The 23,918-nt window shown below is 38.5% G+C and overlaps 1 protein-coding gene across 6 annotated transcripts in view; it reads left to right on the top strand.

Moving 5' to 3' along the window:
* Window positions 1-21,561, top strand: part of NTRK3 (neurotrophic receptor tyrosine kinase 3) — a gene marked incomplete at its 3' end in the record, with an annotated part of 361,952 nt that extends 340,391 nt beyond the window's left edge. For 4 of the 6 annotated variants that reach the window (XM_080914000.1, XM_080913999.1, XM_080913995.1 and 1 more), the window contains 2 exons: window positions 14,603-14,761; window positions 21,376-21,561. In XM_080914000.1, coding sequence (XP_080770126.1) covers window positions 14,603-14,761; window positions 21,376-21,561 — 345 coding nt within the window. Of the gene's footprint in view, window positions 1-9,438; window positions 9,481-14,602; window positions 14,762-21,375 lie in introns of all 6 variants that reach the window. The other 2 variants (XM_080913997.1, XM_080913996.1) reach the window with 1 other exon arrangement.
* Between the last annotated feature and the right edge of the window lie 2,357 nt (window positions 21,562-23,918).

Here is a 23,918-nt window from a genome sequence, read left to right as displayed (position 1 = left end):
ACACTGCTAAACAGCTTGGCTCTTACCTTCTTGTAGTTTTGGAAGGCTTGAGGATTTGTCCTAATCCCAGGACTAGAGGCTCAGAAGTAGCAGCCTTTCCTAGGAGATTGTCTTAAATGGATGCTGATTGTACAAGCTGCCACAATGCCCCGCTCGAAGGGAGCCCCAGTCTAATGTAAATTTTCTCTCTACTTTTCCTTAGAAAATTTCCAAGCACCTACCAGACATAGGGTCAAGTTCTTCAAAATGTCAACCAGAAAGTGAGACAATAGCTTACAGCCGTACTCTTGGGAAGGGGTGGGGAGGCAAAAGGAAGGAGAGCAATTCTGACATCACAAATCTGAGGTCTCATGTCATTGTAACATCTGGAAAGGAGGCCCAGTCAGACTGTAGTGCTGGCTACTAGGACTATAGCTATTGTCATATTCTAGGAGATAGTTGGCCCTGATTGATGTACCACTTGGGCATGACAGAGCAGGATAGGATGTAAGAAGCAAGCCATACTCAGGTATGTGCTAATGACTAAAAAGACTTTTCAGGTAAGAAGATCTATCTTGACCTTTAATTTGTTGCTTAAATGCACATGGTATTTTTCTGTGTGCTAAGACATGAAATTAATAAATACCAAAACTGAATAAATAAAATTTAATGGCATCTACTAGGACTGGCAGTCTCCAGATGATTAGGCCATTTGATCATAAACATACATTTAAAAGTTTTAACAACTTTCTGTAGCTGAGTTTTCAAAGAAGATGAGCTACTTTTTTTATCTCCTCCAGAAAGTGTGGATTAGTTTATATTTCTTCCATACTAAGGAGGTTTGAATTGTTTCCAGAAATACTTTGCCCTGTGGATATGTGTTTATACTTCTTTGCTGAGTCTTGGTTTATCGATATGGAGTATGGGTTACCATGTCTTCTTCTATCTAGTCAGAGTTGTGTGAGGGTAGATGTTTTGAATGCCTGGGTGAGAAGAAGGATCTGAGTGCTTTAGTGCCCCTTTGTTCGTATAATAGATATAGAGGCATGAGAACCTTCTAGAACCTGGTTGAGTTTCTCTTTGACCTGGAATAATGGAATCCCCTTGACCACAGCAATATGGTCACAAACATAATTCCCTCTTCAGGAGAGAGGTGAACACTGTGTGTGAAGATTGAGGGGGATCTGAGAGTTCCCTGTCATCCACATACAACATTCTACCTCTAGGGAGAAGTGGTGATAGGTCACAGGCAGCCACGCCCCACTCTACCTCCTGTCCTATATACTTTTAGTTTCCAGGGATACAGCTGAGATTTAGGAATAAGGGCTAGAGAGAAAGTCAGGTATTTGGGGATCCTAAGCAGACTCTCTGGCTGGGTAGGGGGGTGTTCTTTCTCCCATCTGTTCCTCTTACTTCCTTTTGGGGATGAGAGAGATACAGGCACCAGGAAACACAAAAGAGACAGGACATTTCATATCTGCATGTGAATGTCCTACGCTTGAGAGCTCCAAACTTTTATGATCTTAAAAGAATTTTGAAAAGCTATGTATGTCCCCAACACATTTAAAGTTGTCACTAAGAAATCTTCTATGTAGTTGGTTGCAACCTTTAAAAAATTTCAAGTGCTGCCATCATTTCCAGAATATTGTAAACATTGACATTAAAAAATACATCATTCCTTTAATGCACCTAATGAAGTTTAAATACCAGAGCAATTTGGTACATCATCTATTTAACACATGAACAAATTCTTAAACAGCCATTTTTACACGGCTCCTTTTTCTTCTTGAATTTATATTTTCATTCCAGTTACCACACTGAATTTTATCTTTATGTAATTGATTTTTATGCTTGAAAGCCCTTTATTGGCCAATCTATCATGGTTTACTGTGACAAAATGTGTATTAAGATTTAAATTTAATTTTTAATGTCCAGTGACCATAAATTTCTAAATGTTAAGAGACTTTTTTTTTTTGGAATGAGTATCCCTGTAATTATTAGCAATGAATAGAAACAGGCAGTAGATTAAAGTAATATCTATGTATCCCAGCTTTTGATGACCATGGAAGTAAAAAGTAAAATATGAATAGAAACTTATCTCCTCTATTTAACAACTTCCACATGCATTACTGATAAACTAATTTAATGTTAATATGTAAGTGTGATTCGGGATCAATTCTATTGTTTTTTGTGTATGTGTGAAGATAAGGGATTTTTATTTTATTGACATGTGACTTAAGTCTTTGAACTATTTGCTGGGACTATCTATTGGTCTCTTAATAATTATTTTCTTTTATATCTCTAATCATATTTTATGTTTGTTTCCCCTTTAATTTTTGTTTTGATGTATGTATGTATGTATGTATGTATGTATGTATGTATGTTTCTTTCTTTCTTTCTTTCTTTCTTTCTTTCTTTCTTTCTTTCTTTCTTTCTTTCTTTCTTTAAGAAGTTGGGGTCTCCAGAGTGCACAATTTACATTCTAATCACCAGCATCATTGCTATATTACTGGGAATTCTAAAGTTGAGTTTTAAAAGGGTGTATATAAGAGTTGAAGATCTTTAAAATACCGCAAAACCATATTTACTGGGGACATATGGCAGGTCTTCATGCATCTTCAAGCTTTGCAAACTCAGGTGGGTAATAACTTTGGCAAGCAATATTCTCTATCTCTTATGCCTTCTGTGGGTGGAAGTCCAGGCTCTTCTTCTATAAATTGAGCTTGGCTGGATAAACTGTGGAGTTGACATACATAGTGGAGTCCTGTACAGCTATAGAAGGAAAGAGTGAACTTCCATTAACAAAGCAAGGCATAGAACAGAGAGATTAGTTTGAATTGATATGTACTTGTGTAAACAAACAAACAAATAAGCAAAACAAACAAACCAACTATCAAGCAAAAAACAAAGTGGCATAAAAGCTAGAACAACCCAAAACTGTGTTCTGTAGAAAGGTGAGAGTAGGAGTGTTTAGAGGCAAGAACAGTAGAAAAAGAAGAGAACTATAATTTATACAAAAGGTTCTTGTTTTATGCTTTTGATATTCAAACTATGTTTCAGGATTTTAAAAATATGGTCAATAATTGACATGAAATAAGTTAGCAAATGAAAAACAAAAAAGGCATTTCTAAAACTGAAAAAGAAGTAAAACAGAGGTGCGTGCTGATGTGGTAACTTTAAAAGAGCTAAGGGAATGTTCTACTTCGCATATTTCTCTAGTCAATGTATCTTAAGGACAGGAAGAACTGAGATAAGGGTAGATGGTTTAAACATTGAAACTATCTATGTACTTTTAATATGATGGAGAAGTGGCACTAATGTTTGGCTGTGGATCTCTGTATCAGTTGCTGGATGAAACCTCTCTGATGAATATTGGCCTAAGTACCAATCTAGCAATCTATGAGTATAGAAGAATATCTTTAGGAATCATTTCAGTGATTTTTATAAAATTTTTTGGCTAGTCATGTTTAATTCCACCTTAGATTTTGCACTTATTCAGCCTCTGGGACATGGACCTCTAGGCAGAATCAAAGGTGCCCTCTCATGGCATGGGTCTCAAGGTGGAGCAGTCACTGGTTGGCCACTCCCACTATTTCTGTTCCATCTTCACCCAGGCATATCTTGCAGGCAGCACTCACTATTTGTAGGTTGAAGTTTTTGTGGCTGGGTTGGTGTCTCAGTTCTTTACTAGAAGTCATGCCTGGCTATTGTAGATGACTGAATAAGGCTCTGTATCCCCCATTACTAAGAGCTAAGGTCACTCTCATAGATTCAAGGAAATTTCTATTGCACTAGTATTCTACCTTGCCGTCCAAATGCCCTCAGATTCCAATTGTTTCTCCTGACACTCTCTCCTTCTAATCTCGCCTCTGCCCACACTGATCCTTCTTGCTCCCGTTCCCACCTTTTTTGACTCCACCTACAATATCTATTCTAGTTCCCCTTTCCAGGGAGATTCATGGTTTCTCCCTTGAGACTTCTTTGGTACTTGGCATCTCTAGGTCTGTGGATTGTAGCATGATTATACTTTACTTTACAGCTAATATCCACTCATAAGTGGGTACATACTGTGTTTGTCTTTATGGGTCTGGCCTACCTCACTCAAGATGATTTTTTTTTTCTATTTCTATCCAGTGCATGGAAATTTCATGAAGTTATGTTTATAACAGCTAATACTCTATTGTGTAAATGTTCTAATTTATCTTTATCTATTTATCAGTTGGGAGACATCTAGGTCGTTTCCAGTTTCTGACTATTATTAATCCAGCTTTTTAAATGCAGTTGACCTAGCTTCTTTGTAATAGGAAGGAGTGTCCTCTGGGTACATGCCCAGGAGTGGCATAGCTGGGTCCTGAGGTAGAACTATTTCCATATTTCAGAGAAACCATCATATTGATTTCCAAAGTGGCTGCACAAATTTGCACTCCTAACAGCAATTGGAAATTTTCCCCATGCTTCATATCCTCACCAGCATGAACTTTCACTAGTGTTTTTATCTTAGCCATTCTGACAGGGGTAAGGTGAAATCTCAAAGTAATTTTGATTTGCATTTCCTTGAGAACTAAGAATGTTGAACATTTTCTTAAGTGTGTCTCAGCCATTAGAGAATCCTCTGTTGAGAATTCTCTGTACCCTTTTTTAAAATTGAATTGTTTGGTTTGCTGATGTTTAGTTTCTTGAGTTCTTTGTATATTTTGGAAGTTAGCTATCTTGTCAGCTATGGAGTTGGCGAAAGTGTTTTCCCATTTTGTAGGCTGCCATTTTGTTCAGTTGATGGCATCCTTTGCCTTACAGAAGCTTTTCGTGTTTGTGAGACCCCCATTTATTAATTGTCAATCTTAAATTGAGCTTTGGGAATCTCACAGAAGATAGATTGTAGAGGATAGATTGTAGAAGCCAAAGGAATCAAATGAACCACAAGAAAACTCAGAGAATCAACAACTGAGGCTCATAAGGGCTCACAGATACTGAAATGACAATCTACATATATGTTATAGTTGTGCACCTTGTTCTTCTTTTGGAACTTCTAACAGTGGGAACAGGGGCTGTCTCTTACTCTTTGCCTCCCTTTTGGTCCCCATTTTTCATATTGAGTTGCCTCTTTCAGCCTTAATACGAGGGGAGATTTTATTGCAACTTGCTAAGCCATGTTTGGTTGATAACCCTGGGAGGCCTGCCCTTTTCTAGAGGGAAATGGAGGAGTGGATGAGGGGGAGAGGTAGGCATAGAGAAAGGCTGAGAGGAGAGACGGGAGGAGAAACTGCAGATCTAATATATGAGAGAGTGAATAACTTTTAAAAGAAACACTAATATATGAAAATTTTAAATAATTTACTATTAAATTCTAGTAATGATTTTCAGTATGAGAGAAAAATTGAAATATAAAGTCAAAAGAAGTCAAGAAATCTTGAATTTGAGCGTAGCTAAGCAAAATCATGAGCACATGTTGTACTTTTTTCTTTCAAAAATTATTTTCTAGCCTTGAATTTCCCACTATAAAGACTCAGAAGTCATGAGCTCCTTAGTAGCACTAGAGAACTCACAATGATCCATGCTATGGTCCAAAAGTTCCATTGTGCATCAAAGAGATATAGAAATCCTTGGAGAAACATCAGCTTCAAAGGTTCTGGAAAGAAACGACAAGAGGAGCATAGAATATTCTTTCATGTAAGAAAGTGAAGGTTCCATTAAAGACTACCAGGGTTACATGAGAGGAGAGGGAGGTACTTTTAAGCGGTTTCCATTGGACAAAGATAGAAGGAAACAAGTCATCAAAAATACTCACTGCAGCAGACTGAAGCACTTCAAGTACATATTTTTTTAAAAGGATCAAGTCCTGAAAATGATTTTCAGAAGCAAAACAAAGTTCTTACAGCTGACCCTCAGAGAATGCTGGCTCCCCTTTGCTTATTGCCATGACCAGTAACTGTCAAATAGCAGACCAAGAAAGGAAGGTTTCACTTGGCTCAAAATTTGAGGTGGTGTAGCCTGTCATGAAGGAGAAGGCATGGTACTAGAAAGTGTATGGGGCAGCTGATCACATCATGTTAGCAATAAGAAAGCAAAGAGTGCACAGGAAGTAGGACTGGACTATAAAACCTCAAGCCCCACCTTCAGAGATCCTCTTCCTTTTCAGTCAGGGTTTTGTTGTTGTTGTATTTTGGTTTTCTTTTCTTTTTCTTTTCAAAAGAACTCCATAAGCTCTGGACTAAGTATTTATTTAAATATTCAAATCTATGTGTTCAAACCACATATAAGCCACAATGCTTGGGAATAAATTTTCTCTCCTAAAAACAAGTTAATAGGGCAAATAGTCAAGTCTGTTTCATATAAGCTATAATCAGTACAATAACAGAGCAGATGAAGGGAAGTTTTTATTTATAAATTTTCTGCTAATGTACACAACAGGAATACTATAATTAGAATGTCATCCTTTTGAACCACTAATGAAATAATAGATTTGGGCAATGATCATCAATGGTTGCTAAAATCACTAGGTTAAAGGGGACTTGATAAGAAGTGACTAGACAGAATCCATCGATGGGTCATAACATCATATAAAAGAGTGAAACTTTTTTATTTCACTTCCCAGTATGTTTCAGTGGAAGCACAAACAAGTGATACTGTATGTCTGGGATGATGGTTTTAATGGGAAACAGAATTAATAATTAATTAAGAAGTTCTGTGCTCTCTTGTTCTCTCTTGCCCTCTTGTGCTCTTGTTCTTCCCTATTTCTCCTCCTCTCCCCCTTCCCTTACTCCCCTTTCTTCATGTGCTCATGTCTGGCTTCTACTCCTCTACTTCTCTATTCCTCTCTTCTCTCTCTCTTTGCTTCTACTATCCTCTTAAACTTCCCCCATGACCTGAATAAACTCTATTCTGTACTATATATATAAAGAAGTTTTGTATTCTTAAGTCAACATTTATGATGATCTAAGAAGAGAAGCTCCTGGTGAATTCTGCACATGTTCAGTGACAGAAGCAAATGAGGAGCAGGTCTTGGGATCCTAGGACCACCCAATTTCTCTAGGCCCACATCTAAACCCAATGAGCAAACCATTTCCTGAACAATACCTACTACATTTGCCTAATTCCCAGCTTTGTAGGTTGTGAGGGTGACAACAACAGAATGCAGTGATGTGGGGTGGCGGGAGGATCTGAAAGAAGTCGGCCTTTTCCTTAAGATCAATTAATTCCAAATTTATTCTTCTATTTTTTTATTGCTAGAATTCCTTTTTAGCATCTTCCTTGCTCCTTATTAGTTGATGTCACCCTTTCAAGGTTTAGCTTCAAGATCTTTAGGTAGAGAGCTCCATTCACAAACTGATTCTCCTCATGCAAAGTCATCCTGTTTTCATCTCTGAAGTGGGCACAATAGAGGCATCTGTTCTACAGGAATGGGGAAAGAGTGAAATAAGAGACTGTTTGAGACCATTCATTAGAATTGTTCTTATCTTTGACACTAAAGCTCTGGATAGCTTACGTCTGGGTAAATTGTAGGGTATAGATATTTGTCAAGGAGTGTTTTCCTTTTCTCGTTTTTCTCTTTTTCTTTCATCATTAGAAACTATTAGACTACTACTTTTCCCAGACTGAGTCTCCTCAATGTGGGAGAATGCTGGGAGAAAATCAATATGGGTTCTTAAGGGCAATAAGGGAACTGTAGGAAGTTAGATTTGCTGTGTTATCTAGGAGCATGTGAAGACATACACAATGATCAATTACTGTATTGTGTGTGTATATCTCTGAACTTAATGGAACCTTGTAGGTTTTGTGTCTGTGATACCATCTGAGGCAGCCTTGTGTGACTCATGTTTTGAAGCTGAAGAAATGTAAATTCATAAAAGTCAAGTACTCATCAAAAAGCACAGCAAAATTCCGTTTCTTAACTTTCTATTTTTGCCATGTTAAGACCTCATTCTTGGAGGGATGTAGCATAAATATAACTCATATTAGTCCTGTTACTTATAACAGCTAATGCCCTCTGGGACTTGTATACTCAAACAAACAGGTAGAGTCATCACCATTAGCACCCAGCACTCTTGAATTTCTTCTTTTCCAAACAAGGTGATTTCAATGAAAAACATCCTCTATTTTATATAAAAAGAATCAACTGAGACATATGGTAGCATCAAATAGAGGGTTCCATTATTTAAAATTATACACCCAGGGTGTTTGGTAGTCCTGACTTCCATTTGTTTTCAATCAAGAAGCCGGGTGAGACAAACGATCCGAGAATATTCTGTCACAAACATACTTATTTAACAAAACTGTTATTTTTTCTGTGGACTTCTATCTGTTGGTTTATATCTATCTATTCAATTTTTTTTTTGCCATTTATCTTAAATTTGAAAATATGGTACCTGATCACTGTAAATTATAAACAATATAGAAAACATATAATAAGATTTGGAACCTTCTTATTTTCAGATCTAGAGAAAATTATTGCCTTAGTGGCTTTCTGGATTTTTTCATATCATTCACATATTATTGTGTATTTGCTTATGTTTATATATTTTCATTTTTACATAAATGAGAATGACAGCGTGTATTTATCAATGGGTTGTATTTTCAAACACTACATTTATCATTCTGGACATACTTAGATTAGCAGTATATATAGCATTTTTATTCTGTTTTAACCATCACATATACCTTTAAGAAGAATATATCTAAGCCTTTCAAAATGACAAAATGAAAGTACTGAACCAAATGTTTTTGCCTACACACAAGACAATAGTTTTCTACTAGTTCTACAGTGAAATCGATAGACCCCCAGGGCTCTTACATCTTCAGTGTCCGTAGATAGTGCAAAGACTGTGTCCTCAGAAACAGATTCCAGTCTCACAATTAGGATTACAACATCAGGTCTCACACCTTCTCAAGCATCAGATAGCAATCCTTCTTTTCTCCTTTTGTCACATGTCATTAAAATACATGTCTATGCTCTTTTTCTTGGCATCCTGTCATTGTTCGTGGCCATTTGTAGCTATTTTGTGGCTTGTCTGCTCTTATTCTTCATTCATCTGTCTGTTGGTTTGCTTATCTAACTAACGCAAAGAAGCACCATGAATTATATGGATGTTAATTCCTTGTCTGTCTCAGCACTGGGGAGGCAGAGGCAGGAGTTCTGCCATCTTGAGGCAAGCCTGATTTACACAGAGACTTCCAGGCCAGCCTGATGTTGCTTAGCACAACCATTTTACAAAGTCATATTAATGATGATAATGATTATGATGATTTATCTGTTACATATGTCGCAGATGTTTCTGTCATTTGTCTTTTGATTACAAAATTTTTGTCTTTGCTATTTAATTTTATAAAATTGTGTCTATAAATTGTATCCTTTATGGCTTTTTAAGTGTATGTCATGTAGGAAGGTCTTCTACTCCTGAGGTTATACAAATACCTTTGTAAGTTTTCTTCTAATATTCTTATTGTTTTGTTTTTTATGTTTAGCTCTTTAATCCATCTGGAAATGATTTTTGTATATGGTGTGAGGTAGGTATCTAAGTGTATTTTTTAAATGAATAGTTCATTGTCCCAACACTTTAATTACTAACCCATCATTTCATATATTGAACTTCAGTATTTATACATGATTCCCCTTGCAGGTTTTCTGTTTTGTTACATTGGTATATTGTCTATTTGTATGCCAAGTACAGGGTGTTCAATGCATAGTGCAATAAAACATGTTTCTATCTGATAGAACAAATTCCCACCATTGTTCTAGTTCAGCAATTCTGTAATTAAACAATCACTGCTATTGATAAACTCTGGATTCATCTTGTCAGTTTCCATAACCCTTTCCATTGGAAATTTTAAATACACATTGCACTGAAATTTTACATTGTATTTGAAGGATGAATGAGAGACTTATCCCATCAAACCTTCTTATCCAAGAAAGTGATAAAGTTCCAGTTATGTAGGTCCTATTTTGTGTTTTTTGATCTGAATATACCTATACATTGTAAGCCAAGTTATGCATCAGATTTTAAGTGCTTTATTGATATTATACTGTCTGATTTTCGCTTTTGTTTTAAATTACTATGGTATTATTCATGTAGTTTGGCTATTATTTTTTTCATATGTGGGTATCTTACTAAGATATAATAGTTTTAATTATTTTTAGTTAATTGTTTTGAATAACCATGCTGTACCCAGACAGCAGATGACTCTCTGCTTCAACATTTTATCATATATTTATTTTTAATATAATTATTTTATTAATTCTTTGAAAATTTCATATCATATATATTGGTTATAAATACATATATGTACACATGTATACATATATATATATATATATATATATATACACACATATATATTCATATCCATCCATACATACATACATGCATATTGGTCATGTGTATGTCCAACTACTCTTTGTAACTCTTCCTACCCCAGATCTACCCACCTCTCAAATTGCTTTGTGTCCTCCTTCTTAAAATTTAATAACCCATAGACTTTGGATTACTAAACCCATAGACTTTATGTTGTCCATAAGATTTCTGGTTGCATATCCATCCACTGGTGTTTGGTTGACCTTCCCTTAGAGAAAACTGTCATTGTCATGGAAAACATCAAATCTCCATAGCATCTCAGTTAGGGATGGGAACTCATGAACTCTTTCTCCCTCTATGCCAGAATGCTGACTGGTTTGATCACACGCAGGTCTCCTGCAAGCAACCACAGCTGCTGTGAGTTCAGAAGTACATAGGTCCTGTCATATCCAGCTGACTGTTTTGCTCTTGTCTTCCTTACCAATCTCGACTCTTACAATCTTTTCTCCCTCTCTTTTTTGATGGCTGCTGAGCAGATGGGTGGGATGCAGATGTCCCATTTGTGATTGAGCTTTTACAGTCACATATTCTCTGCACACCTACTCCTCATTAGTTTCTGTGTTAAGTACCATCCACTGCACAAAGAAACTTTTGTGATGAGTTCTGAGAGCTGCACTAATCTAGGTGTAGAGAATTGTGTATTTAGAGGCCAGTATGATACTATATGCATTTAACAAAATAATTACTTTATTACATTGATAAGGATTTCCTGAAGAGTGTTTCACAAAATCAGGGAAAAAAGTTCCTTCCGTGCTTCTCAGGCATTGCGGTATGTAACGTGTGAAGTAAAAGAAATTTCCTTTTCACATTAATAGATTAGGCTTTTCCACCATGAAAACAGAACTGGAAAATTTTAGCATTTTTTAAAAGAATGTTTTTATTTTTTTATTTACCTTTTAGTTAGTAAATGGAACAATAGATTTCCTAAGGTTGTTATTTTTATGATATATTTTGAATAAGCTATTCAGTTTGGCGATTCTATTTAGAACTGAGATGGCTTTATAAGAACAGACTAAATCTCTTTATCTATTCTATACATTTGAGGCTTTGTGTTGTTGGACTGATTCTACTTCTACATATATCTAGGTCATGGAGAGTGGTTTGAGAAAGTGTCTATGTTTTTCTGTGATGGAAAACTTTACTAGGACTCACATACAAGACCACATTTTTATTTTCATCAGATGTGGGTTTGATTTCCTGTAATTTTAACATTTTGTTCTTAAATATTCTATATTTCTCATTTTTCTAGTATTTCCAGTAAGTCAATAATTGAAATTATATTTTAAAATTTATTAGACTTCAACTTTTTAATAATTTTACAGTTTTTTCTTCTACATTGCTTGTTAACCTTGCCAAATATTTTAATAAGTTTTGGTAGACAAACAATACATTATATAGATCAAGCATGTGGTTTTGTCTATTTTGACTGTTTTGCCATTGTTCTGGCTTACACTAAATCAATTTTGTTTTCAAAAATTGGTCTTTATTGTTAGTTTCTTCTACTCTAAATTTTTTGGTTTTTACTTCCTTTTAAAATGAATCCATACTTAGCTTAGTTATAATTTAATTATTTTAATAATACTTAAATTCCATATGTTTTTTTTCAAAGTTTTCCTTTGGTATTTTCCATAGGATTCAATGAATAGGACTTTAGTTCATAGTATAATAAACCGCTTTAAATATTATTTTCAGCAAATAGTATTTTAATTCCTTCCTCCAATAAACTGTTTAATAGATTAATCCAATATTCTTATTTATAGTTTGCTTTACTTGTTATGGAAAATGTTTCTTGTCCTTATTATGTACTTACTTCTTTGTTTTCAGATTGCCTTTGAGGTTTAATATGTAATTGGATTTTGTACATTAAAAAAGCAGCTTTAGTGTGGATTAGTTTTTCATTGTGATAGCTTTATCAGTTTTAAAATTTTTATAATATTTTACTGTTCATATATGCACATATTTAACATATGCTGTTGGGGTAGCTGAAGCAAGCAAGTTCATGATTATCGTAATGGTAAACTTTTCCAACGTTTATATGTCATTTTATTTGAAATAACTATGACATAGCCCCTTTTAACATTAACTTGTTGATATTTAGAGTTTTTCAACTACACATACAAATGTGTAAAATACAAATGTGTAAAAAGTGAATTAAGAAAATTTAAGTGGCCATCTGCACCTACATAAACACATAAATGTATATGCATGCTTGCCTGTATGTGTTTGTATATGTGCATATGTGCATATATGGACAATTATATCTCACTTTTAGGGCTTCTACTTTCAGCCTTTTATTTTTCATGTTTTCTGTAATTTTGTTTTATATGCAGCTTTTCTAAGTAACATGAACCTTGAGTTCTAACCTAAATGTTCTTCCCATGTTAGAGGTAACAGTAATCCATTCATACTTGCTGTCTACAGAGCACCAGATTTTACTTTCATCTTGTACATTTAGTTCATTATTGCTGCTGTTTTTTGTAAAATGAAAGATTTTGATACTGTGTTCCTGAAAAAAAAAATGATTAGGAAGCTGTATGTAGTACTTTTATTCTTTTAGAAGCTACTTAAAGTTTTTCACAAGCATATTATAGGTAAATTATTATGATCAATAATTGATTGCTATCTATATTGCTTTTCTGTCCTCTCTTAATGATAGAGTCTTTATCATGCTTCTAATTATTTCTGTACTCACTCTCCTCTGCACTTACAGTTAAAATTATGTGGAAATTCCATTCCCCATAATTAGGTTAGCCGTACCAGCAGTAGTACTATTAACATTATTGGTAATATTATTCACTTTATGTTTCCATTTTATAGGAAGCCCTTATTAGTTACTGTATTACCTTAAGCCACCAAATTAGCAAGCATTGTTTGGATTTAAATTGCATTATTGTGGTCTATTTGCCCCATTGTGTAAATTCAAGACATCACATACCTTGCCTTCCTTTTTCTGTTCTTCTAGAACCGAACTCTATTAATTTCTGGCATTTGGGTTTCGTTTGTTTCGTTTTTTTTTTTTTTTTTTCCTTGAAATCCTGTATTTAGTGAGGAGTCCTGGTGTTTGCTTTCCAAATGGAGACATTTTGCATTATCTTCACAGCATATAGAAAGCTAGGGTGATTTTAAAAGTCCCAGGTTAAAAAACTTATAAGATGTTTCCAGTAAATCACACACACACACACACACACACACACACACACACACACAGACTCACACACACACACACACACACACACACACACACACACACACACTATCCTTTTAGGTGTGAGGATTTCATCTCTTTCGCTACCTGCTTTCCAGTGCTCATTGCTTATGTGCCTCCAACTGGTTCTTCAGTGAAAGACGTTTGTGTTTACAGTCACTGGGACACAGACCCAGAACTCTCTTCGTTTCCAGCCGACAGCAAGCACTTGTGGAACACATTTCACTTACTAACTGAAAGGTTTAGCTTCTGACCTTCTGCTTGGGAATGATGCAGTTCATTCCTGAGATTTCAAGCATGCTGTGAACTTTCTTTTGTCTGTGCTAATATCTCTAATATCCTGTATAGTGAGTATTTATGAAGAACTTTCCCCTCAGTCACATCCCAAAAGTCTCTTTTCAGTCACTTTCTCTTCCTCTTGCATCTCCGGGGTAAACCCAGAAAGTGTCTTGTTAGGCTCATTGTAAAGACTGTTTCTTCATGATGTATCATACTAAGCAGTTTGAAGAGTTATTCTTGTTTCCCGCCCAATTTCTTATTAATGCATGAGCTTAGGAGCTTCTGGAAGTCTCTATCCTGTTCATATGAAGCACAGATATAAGTTGTGATGAGAAATTTAAGTAGGAGAGAAAATAATAACCTACAGATTAGATGTCTGTAATGTTGTTCTCTGGTCACCATTGTCAAGGGGTCTAACTTAAGTGTTTGTGGCCACTCTGATGGTTGGAGGATCCCATTATGGTTCTGGCTTTCTCCTGGAATTTCTTAAAGGAAGATTTTAAGATTACATTTTAGTGCCAGATTCTTAAACCTCCTCTCTAACTTTAGATAACCTTTTAGTTTTCATGCTGTGGTAAGAAGTCTCCCTTCTGCCCTTGGGTCTGATCTATAGATGCTCTCGAGATATTCACTGATGTCAGCATCTCCATTTGCCTATGAATTCAGGTTACCTAGAGCATGGCCATGTTGGGGTCCAATGCATGGATGGAACAGTTATACAAAAAAGGGATAGACTTCTGATTGATTCTGACCATCTGGTAACTCTTTGTGCTACTGTCTTTCCTCTTTTTAGGTGGGAGGACACACCATGCTCCCCATCCGCTGGATGCCCCCTGAAAGCATCATGTACCGGAAGTTTACCACAGAGAGTGATGTGTGGAGCTTTGGGGTTATTCTTTGGGAGATCTTTACCTATGGGAAACAACCATGGTTCCAGCTCTCCAACACAGAGGTAACAAAAGGACAGGTCAGGATCTATTGAGGTGGGAGGGAAGGCTGATGACAGATATCCCAGAACATAGATTGCATATAGTGTACAGGTAGGCGGGCTGTCAAGTTAACAGAGAAGATGCAAGAAAGCCCAGTCAGGAGGAAGAAGCTTCCTAGTGAAGAAAGAACCATAGCTTCAAATATATGATATAACTGTCAAAGGAGTATGAAATCAGATATCTAAATCGAGACAGGAGTCGGGGTTCTGTTTGCTCTGCTAGATATAAAAACCCACAAATGTTTCACTAAGAGAGAAAAAGAAAACAAAGAAAAACTGGGAGTTTTTCAATTGTGCCATCTGTGGAAATGCTTACTGTTTAGTATATCTACAGAAGGAGGTTCTCAAGGGTTTGAGCTACCTCAGGTACAGAAAGGCATAAAATTCTGATTTTACTGAAAATGCCAAAAACACATGACTATCAGTTATATGTAAGCATACAAGAATAAAATAAAACAACTAGAGTACAATACTAAATACTTATTGTCTTCTCATAATTTTAATTTATAAAGAGTTAATGTGGTAGGACAATAAATAATGTTTACCACTAGGCACTTTTCTAAGCAGCTTTGGTACAGTAACTTAGTAATTTTCACAGAATTCCTCTTGTATTTGGGACAAAGGAAAGAGATTGCTATGGCACACTGGTAGAGACTGGGTATCTTAGAGAACTAGAGAAAGAGACAGCTTGGGTTGTGGCTTCAGCAATTTTTTTTTTCTAAATGACACTGAGACATACCTCAAGTATGTACAAGAATAGAGCCATGTTGTCCAAGGGATTAGTGGAGCTCCTACTGCAGCTGGCTTATAGAAAAATGCTATCTCTTTTTATACTCTTCTGTTTTCTTGGAAATCATTAACACTAACTCCTCTTTGTACTGAAAATTTATTTTAACACTCAAGAAAGTATCTTTTACTTTGGAGTTTCATTCGTTTTTTTTCCTATGTCCTGACTATTGAAGTGACTTTCAAAGTCTAAAACTTAATGTTATAATTATGTCTCAGTTGGTAGAACTCTATCTAACATGCACAAAACTCTGAGCTTGATTGGCTGCACCACAGAAATCAGGTATGGTGACACATATGTATAATCCCTGTACACAGAAGACAGAGGTAGTAGGATTGATCAGGAGACCATGGTCATCCTTTGCTTCATGTAGGTCAAAGAATAGACAACATCACATGAGACCCTGCCTCAGAACAAAACAAGGCATCTATTTTTTTCTATTAATTTATTTATTCACATTACATCCTGATCACAGCCTCCCCTTCCTCCTCTCCTTCCAGTCACACCCTCCCACCTCCCTCCTTCTACCCCTTTCTTTTTTGTCTGAGAAGGAGTTTCCCACCCATGTATCAAGTCTCATCAGGACTAAACACAACCTCTTCTACTGAGGCCAGATAAAGAAGTCCAGATTGGAAAAGGGGATCTAAAGGTAGGCAACAGAGTCTGAGTCAGAGACAGACCCCACTCCAGTTGTTAGGGGATCTATATGAAGACCAAGCTGTATATTGCTACATATATGTAGGGGGTCTAGGTGCAGTCTATGCATGCTCTTTGGCTGATGGTTCAGCCTCAGGGAGCCCGAATGGACCCAGGTTAGTTGACTCTGTAGGTCTTCTTATGGAGTCCTTGACCCCTCTAGTCCCCTATCATTCCCCCTAACTCTTCCACAAGATTCCATGAGCTCTGCCTAATGTCTGACTGTGGGTCTCTGCATCTCTTTCCATCAACTGCTGACTAAATCCCCCCAGATGACAGTTGCACTAATCTCATGTCTGTAAGCATATCAGAGTATCATTAATAGTGTCAGAGGTTGGATTTCTCCAATGAGATGGGTCTCAAGTTGGTCTAGTCATTAGTTGGCCATTCCTTCAACCTCTGCTCCATATTTATCCCTAGATATCTTGTAGGAAGGACATATTTTTGGTCAAAGGTTTTGTGATACATTGGTGTCCCTCTCCCTCCACTGGAAGTGCTGCCTAGCTGCAGGAAGTGGCCATTTTAGGTTCCTTATCCCTTATAGGTAGGACTCTCATCTAGTATCACGCTCATATCATCCCAAAGGTCTTTTATCCTAGGTCTCTGACTTATGCCTGAGATGGTCCCCAACCAACACTAAATTCCTTTCTCTCTCCCAGTCCTTTCATCTCCATCTCTGCTCTACCCAAAAGTGATTCCCACGCCTGTTCCCCATCTCTATCCCTTTTCCCACCCAGTTAGTTCCCTCTCTTTATTCATTTCCAATGTCTATTTTATTTCCCCTTATTTCTTACCTTTTTTGTGTCTATGGATTATAGCATGGTTTTTCTGTACTTTATGGCTAATATCCACTTATAATGAGTATATGCATGCCTTTCTGGGTCTGAGTTACCTTACTTGGGATGAAGTTTTCGACATTTCGACCCATTCGACAAGGGATTTCTTTATATAGTGATGTCATACTATGCAGGCACCCAATGGGACCTGAACTCATTTCTCAATATAGACCAAATATTTTAGTGGACTTGAAGAAGATGGAAAGAGTGTATGTAGAAGATATTGCTGTTGAGAGTTTTATTTAAATTGGTTCTGTTTCCATGAGGGATGGGACACATACATTTACACATAGAGATACATGTAGGTGAACTTTTATATATGCAAAAACACACATGCATGCATCTGTGCACAATCTTCATGGTATTTGGTAGCCAAAGAGATAAAATATCATGAATAGGTATGTTGCTATTATTAGCATAATTTTTTAAAAAACTCTTCTATCTCATATATCCAATCGGCTATTTCTATTCTCCCACCTCCCTTCAGAGAAAAGCAGGCCTCCCAGGAACATCAACCAAGCATATATGTAGAGGACCTAGGAATCTTCATGGATATGAAAGCTAGCTAGAGCAGCTGATAGGGTACTTGTGGCTTCTTCTAAGATGGTGTTGCAGAGCCCTGCCCTTGAAGACTAGCTTTCTTCTGTCAACTATGCCCCTTGCTCTACCCATCGTAGCAGCTAAGTATTGGCAGTGACTGGCTTAGCAGTTGAAGTTTATAGTCTGAACTCTTCTGCTATAGAGAAGATGATGCTGGGTGCTTTTGATCTAAGCATAGGCAGAACCTATTGCAGCTCAAAATGAATCATTCTGAGTGAACGTGGAAGAAATGGAGGTGAGAATGGAGAGTTCTGAGATCAGATGGTAAACACAAGCACCTGGAGACTTACCACGTTAGCGATGAAACAACCCCAGTGTGCCATCCAAGAGTCCATAACAAGTGTGAGCAGAGGAGGGATGGCGCAGTGAAGGCATCCAGGTCAGAGCAATCTGAGATGCCTGGAGAAATCAGTGTTCTGCAGGGTATTGAGGTAGAGGGGGTGAGGGAAGCAGAATATGATAAGAGAAGAAGAGAGCAGATTCTTACCCCATAAAATATATGCTGATAGGGAAGAGAAGGGAAACATTTGCTCAAATACCAGACCACACAAAACATTGTTCTTTTTAAATCATTTTTGTTGGATATTCTTGTATTATCATTTCATATGTTATCCCCTCTCCCCCATCCCCATCCCCTTGCTTCCATGAAGATGCCCCCTCTCCCAACCACCCACTCCCACCTCTGCCTTGGAATTCCCCTACACTGGGAAAATGAACCTTCACTGGACCAAAGGCCTCTCCTTCCACTGATGCCAGACAATGTTATCCTCTGCTACATATGCATCTCTCCATGTGTGCTCAGTGGTTGGCGTTTTAGTCCCTGGGAGCTCTGGAGGGCTTGGTTTGTTGATATTGTTATTCTTCCCATGGGGTTGCAAACTCTTTTAGCTCCTTCAGTTTTTTCTTTAGCTCCTCCATTGTTGTCCCTGAACTCAGTCTAATGGTTAGCTTCAAGCATCTTCATCTGAATCGGTTTGGCACTGGCAGAGCCTCTGAAGAGGCATCCACATTAGGCTCCTGCAAGTAAGCACTTTTGGGCATCAGCAATAGTAAGTGGGTTTGGTGGCTACATATGGGATGGATCCCCAGTTGAGGCAGTCTCTGGATGATCTTTCTTCAGTTCCTGTTCCTCTATTTCCTCCTGTGATCATCACAAACAATCTTTAAATGTCAAAACTAAAGTTGGAGGTAACCTGCTTGAAATTACAGTATGGTTAATTTAGAAAGAAGTTCAAACAATGGGAAAACTAGATTAAATTTTGGGGAATGTGCATATATCAGTTTCTTTATACTTGGCATCTTAGCAGAGCCCAGGTTAACATTATGAGTTGATAGAATGTAGTGTCCTGGGTGGCATCTTGGAATAGCACAGGGCAGGGGGTTAATAGCTAAGGAAATGTGGATGAATCATCACATTTGGCTAATGTTGTATTAACCCAATGTAATACATAATATGCTAATAGAAGGCAAATGGCAGGTCGTAATGAGAACCATATATACTTCTCTCAATTTTTCTCTAAACCAAACTTTTTTTATTATGAATATTGCAGCCATAACTATGGGTGTGCTGGTATCTCTGTGGTAGAGTACAGATCCTTTCCATACATGCCGGCACTTAGCAGTACAGCTGGGCCACAATGTAGCACTATGTCTTAACTTCTAAAGAAACCTCCATTCTTATTTCAAGCATAGCCTACAATGTCTGTAAGTGTGTACACATGAGAGTGAGTGTGGGATTCTGTTAGGAAACTAGAAACAGGGTGATGGCATTGGACAAATTTCGGGCGGGACTATCGGACAGTGAGACATGAGAGCAGAAAGGATGGTATGGTGGCGGCGGAAGTGAACTAAGTGGTATTGAGAGAAAGGCAGAAAATGAGAAAAATCAAATCAAACCAAAATGTTAAGCTAGAATGAAGCTTAACACTGCATTTGCTAATTCGAAGAACAAAGTCTAGTGTTAAAATTAAGGAAAAGAGGAGAAATAGGGCAGCACCGTGGGAATGCATCCAAAGTACATTACACTAGCATTAACATGTCTTTATGTAACCCAGCGCTGTGTGGAATGGATACACACCAGTGGCAAAGTAAATAATTGTTTTTAAATGTATCTGGCCTTGGGGTACAGATGAGTAGTACAGAAATTGCTTGCTCTTGAGGTCCCAGGTTCAATTCCCCGCATTTCAAAGGAACTGTCTTCAAGGAATTGAAATCGAATCTTAATGAATGTACATGGGACTCCCTGCACCTTGCAGCCATCCTTGTGGTAAGAGTGGATTTTTTATGACTGAAGCTGTTACTTCTGGAACTCCTGATTCCAGTCTTACACACAAGGATGATGACATCCTCTGAGGGAGACTGACTTTCACGCTCTGGCCATCCAGGCAGTGTGAATCTAGCAGCTCGCAAAGAACTATGAACAACTGAGAAAAACTGGGAGAAGAAAAGGAGGTCTTTTCCAGGTCCTACATTCAAGTATTGTTATACATACTGAGTAGGTTATATTTAGAGATATATAATATATGCATATACATATATGCATGCAATAATAATGAACAAAAGAACAATTATATGAAAGAAGAAACCATTCATTTGAATGAGATTTGTGTAGGGCTAGGTGGGAGTTTTGGAGGGAGGAGAGGGAAAAGAGAAATGTGGTAATTTTAGTATAATCTCAAAAGTAGTGTTAAAAATGTAAATCAGTGAAATAGTTTACTAAAAAGAATCTGAACATAAACAAGACAGACAATTTATTGTGAACAAGAATACAAAGAAGGTAGACTTTGCTTAGGAAAGGGTCCTGTGCTCAGAGGCAAGTAGGATGCTTTGTGCAGAGGCTGTGGCTGGGAGAAGAACTTGCTATAAATGGAACCTAGTGGCTGACGGATGGGTCAGCCAGTTGCTTTAACAGCATGGGGACTGGAGTTCAGAACCCACCCATACAGCACTGAGCAGGCATGGCATCTGCCTAAACTCTAAACACTGGGAAGGCAGAGACATCCAGCTAGAGGGGTAGCAGAGATGGGTGAGTTTCAGGTTTAAAGAGAGATTCTGCCTCAATAAAGACTGGTACTCAAGCAAGGAGGATATACAAATTCAAGTGTGGGCTTCTACACCCATGTATATACCCATATGTGCCCATGTGAACCCACATACACACATGCATAACAGATACATTCACAATTAAATGAAGGAAATAGCAATTAACAGGGGACATGTATGTAGAGAGCACTATAAGAGATTTTCAAAATCACAGAGGCTATGGGGTAGAGAAATGTTGGTCAGGATCCAATCTCTACAAGGTGAGGGAGGAATAAAACTCAAGCGGTCCACATGGCAACCAGGACTACAGAACCCTGAAGCTAATGGGAAGGGTAGCTGTGATGATTCAGGGTTTATGAGGCCTGGCCTAGCAGGTCCAGCATGAAGAGCAGCAATGAATGAGATCCACCTGCACTGCCTACTGCCTCCTTCTCAGCTCAGGTGGAGAAGAAAACCAAGGCTGTCCTCTAACCAGAGTTCTGCCTGTGTGCATGGCTCTGGGCTGAAGTTGCTCTGATGAATAAAGTTCACCTATTTGGCTAGGCAGGAGTCCCAGAACCAAGGATGGGCTGTGAATAAACTTCCGGATATAACGTCTTTTATTCTTGCTCTTTCAGGTCATTGAATGCATCACCCAAGGCCGTGTCTTGGAGAGACCCCGAGTCTGCCCAAAAGAAGTATATGATGTCATGCTGGGATGCTGGCAGAGGGAACCACAACAGCGGCTGAATATTAAGGAGATCTACAAAATCCTCCATGCTTTGGGGAAGGCCACCCCAATCTACCTGGACATTCTTGGCTAGTGGTGACTGGTGGCCAAGCATTTATACTCTGTTGCCTCCTCTCTCTCCCTGCCTCATTTCCTCTTTTTCCTCACCTCAATTCCTTTCTTCCATCTTTGACGGAAACGAACATCTTCATATAAACTCAAGTGCCTGCTACACATACAACACTGAATTTAAACAAAACAAAACAAAACAAAACAAAAAAAAAAACAAAAGAAAGAAAGAAACCTTTAAGGCAGTTTGACATATATATTTATATATAACCATCTATCTATATCTACAGAGAATTACCTTCTCTAATACACAGAGAAGCTGCTGACACAGAAAACTGTAAGGCATTAATAACTGAGAAAAATTTAGATGATATTATTAACACCAATGAAATCCCCTTGACTTAAGCTGTGGTCTATGCTTTTTCAGGTCTGGCTTTTTGGAGATCTTAGTGTTGACCCATCAGAGAGAGAGAGGCTGGGAGGAGACAGGGTGGCACTTGATCTTCAGTGCGCAAGTGTGACCCGTTGACAGTCAGTGTCTGGCAAGGAAAGAATTCTGAAGTCCAGGCGTTTCAGAACCATCTCTGGTCTGCCTTTACCTTTGCCTCCACTCTCTTCCCCTTTTCCTCCTCTTTGGGACAATTTTCTAATCTGTCCATTCTATAAAGTCTATAGTCCTGATACTTTTTGGAATCAATGAATACACCTACGGGTAAATAACTGAAAAAATACCAACACCAGACCACACAAAGCCATCCATGGTCTCCATGGTCAGGTGACCACTGAACAAGAAAGGGCAGGGGACTCTGGGGAAAACTAAGCCCACCCTTACGGATGTAAATCACACTCAAGATCCTTACTAGGTCTGATGAGTTTCATCCTCTGAACTTGAAGAACTGGATTTGGTGGATTAAAGAACCGGGGAGGCAGTACAGCTGACATCCGAAGCCTGCATCCTACCAAGGCACTGCCATTCAGCTTTCCATCACTGGGAGGACTCTTGGCCTGTCCTTTTGTTTTCAAGCCCTTAGGGAGCTTGGAGGTTCAGTATCCACATTCTCTGCTGTCATCCACCAATGTGGACACAACATGCTTCAGGGCTCTAGTAGCAAGAGACGAAGTTCCTTGTAGGTTCCAATTAGGCATCGCCTTGGGTTGTATTTCTTATCTTGCTTCCTGGTATCCTGAGGTTCTATCAAGTCCTGGGTAAACCGCACTGCCAGGGAAGGAATCCAGGTGAGAGCCCCGAGGCATGTGTGCTTCAAGGAGACAGGCACCGGCATTGGCAAAAGCCAGCAGAGAAGAATCCACTGGGCACCTGTGCTGAGCCCTTGACATTCTCCTCACGTTTTCAGCCCTTGGAAGGATTGATGCATCTGCCTTTGAGCTGTTGTGAAAAGGCAGAGACTGAGAAATCACTTTGTGGGCTGGGTGTTGGGGGAGGGGCTGCAGCCTCTCTGGAAGACGTCCAATGAGTGGCCTGTGCCGCAGACTCGGCATCTTAATGAGGACCAAGCTTTGACCCTGAGTGAGAATGAAGCATCTGGGCTGGAGCCGGTCCTCTAGGTCCCAGCACCAGGGCAATCACTGCCTTCCCCACCGTGCCGAGGAGCCTGAGGACTGCAAAAGTGAAGCTCTCTCTCTGGAAGGGCTCTCAGACACAACAATGAATTGCCCCAGGGAGCCAAGAGCTTGGCTGCACAGACCGGTCTTGCTGGGGAAGAGGGGATGCGCTCTCCCTAGGTTACTGGTCTCTCCACCTCATCCCAAGCACAGAGCTACCTAACAGACTGACATTTTCTTATCTGAAGCTCTCAGGAGCCTCTGACTACCCTTCTCCTTGCCAGCTTCAGGATGTCTCCAGCCTGGATACCCTGGCCAGTGAAGTCAGCTGAAGTATGGGCAACTCTGTGGCGGGTTAAGAACTGGATTATGTGGTTGTGGTTTTGCTTTATTTTTTTAAAGACCAACACATGTTTTTATTCAAATAGAAAAGAGCTGTGCTCAGATTGTAGCCATTGGTTGGGATTCAGGGATCATCAGGCTGCTCAGCTGGACTGGGGAGGGAGCTGGGTTAACTGGGATTTCAGAGTGGTACTTCTTACTGTACTAGATACCTGGCCCCTGAAGACATTGGGGGAAAGCTCGTTGGACTGATCCCTTCAATTGCTATCTTATGGTAGTTACTCCTCTAATTATTCCTTGAATTGGTCCACTCCCTGAGGCTTTTGGTCTCTGGTAGAGATGTGAATGCTGGGTGGAAGTTTCCACTCAGGTTTTAATCTGGCAATCTGTGTAAGTAGAGGGGAGGCATTCAGGCAGGGGATGAGCAGGGGGGTCTGCAGGGAACATGTTTTCTAGTTAGAAGTGATGTTCCAAGAT

The sequence above is a fragment of the Micromys minutus genome, assembly GCF_963924665.1.
Source record: "Micromys minutus genome assembly, chromosome: 3".
In the NCBI taxonomy this organism is placed as follows: Eukaryota; Metazoa; Chordata; class Mammalia; order Rodentia; family Muridae; genus Micromys; species Micromys minutus.
The sequence above is the reverse complement of the archived record's forward strand: the minus strand, read 5'-3'. Positions and strand labels throughout refer to the sequence as shown.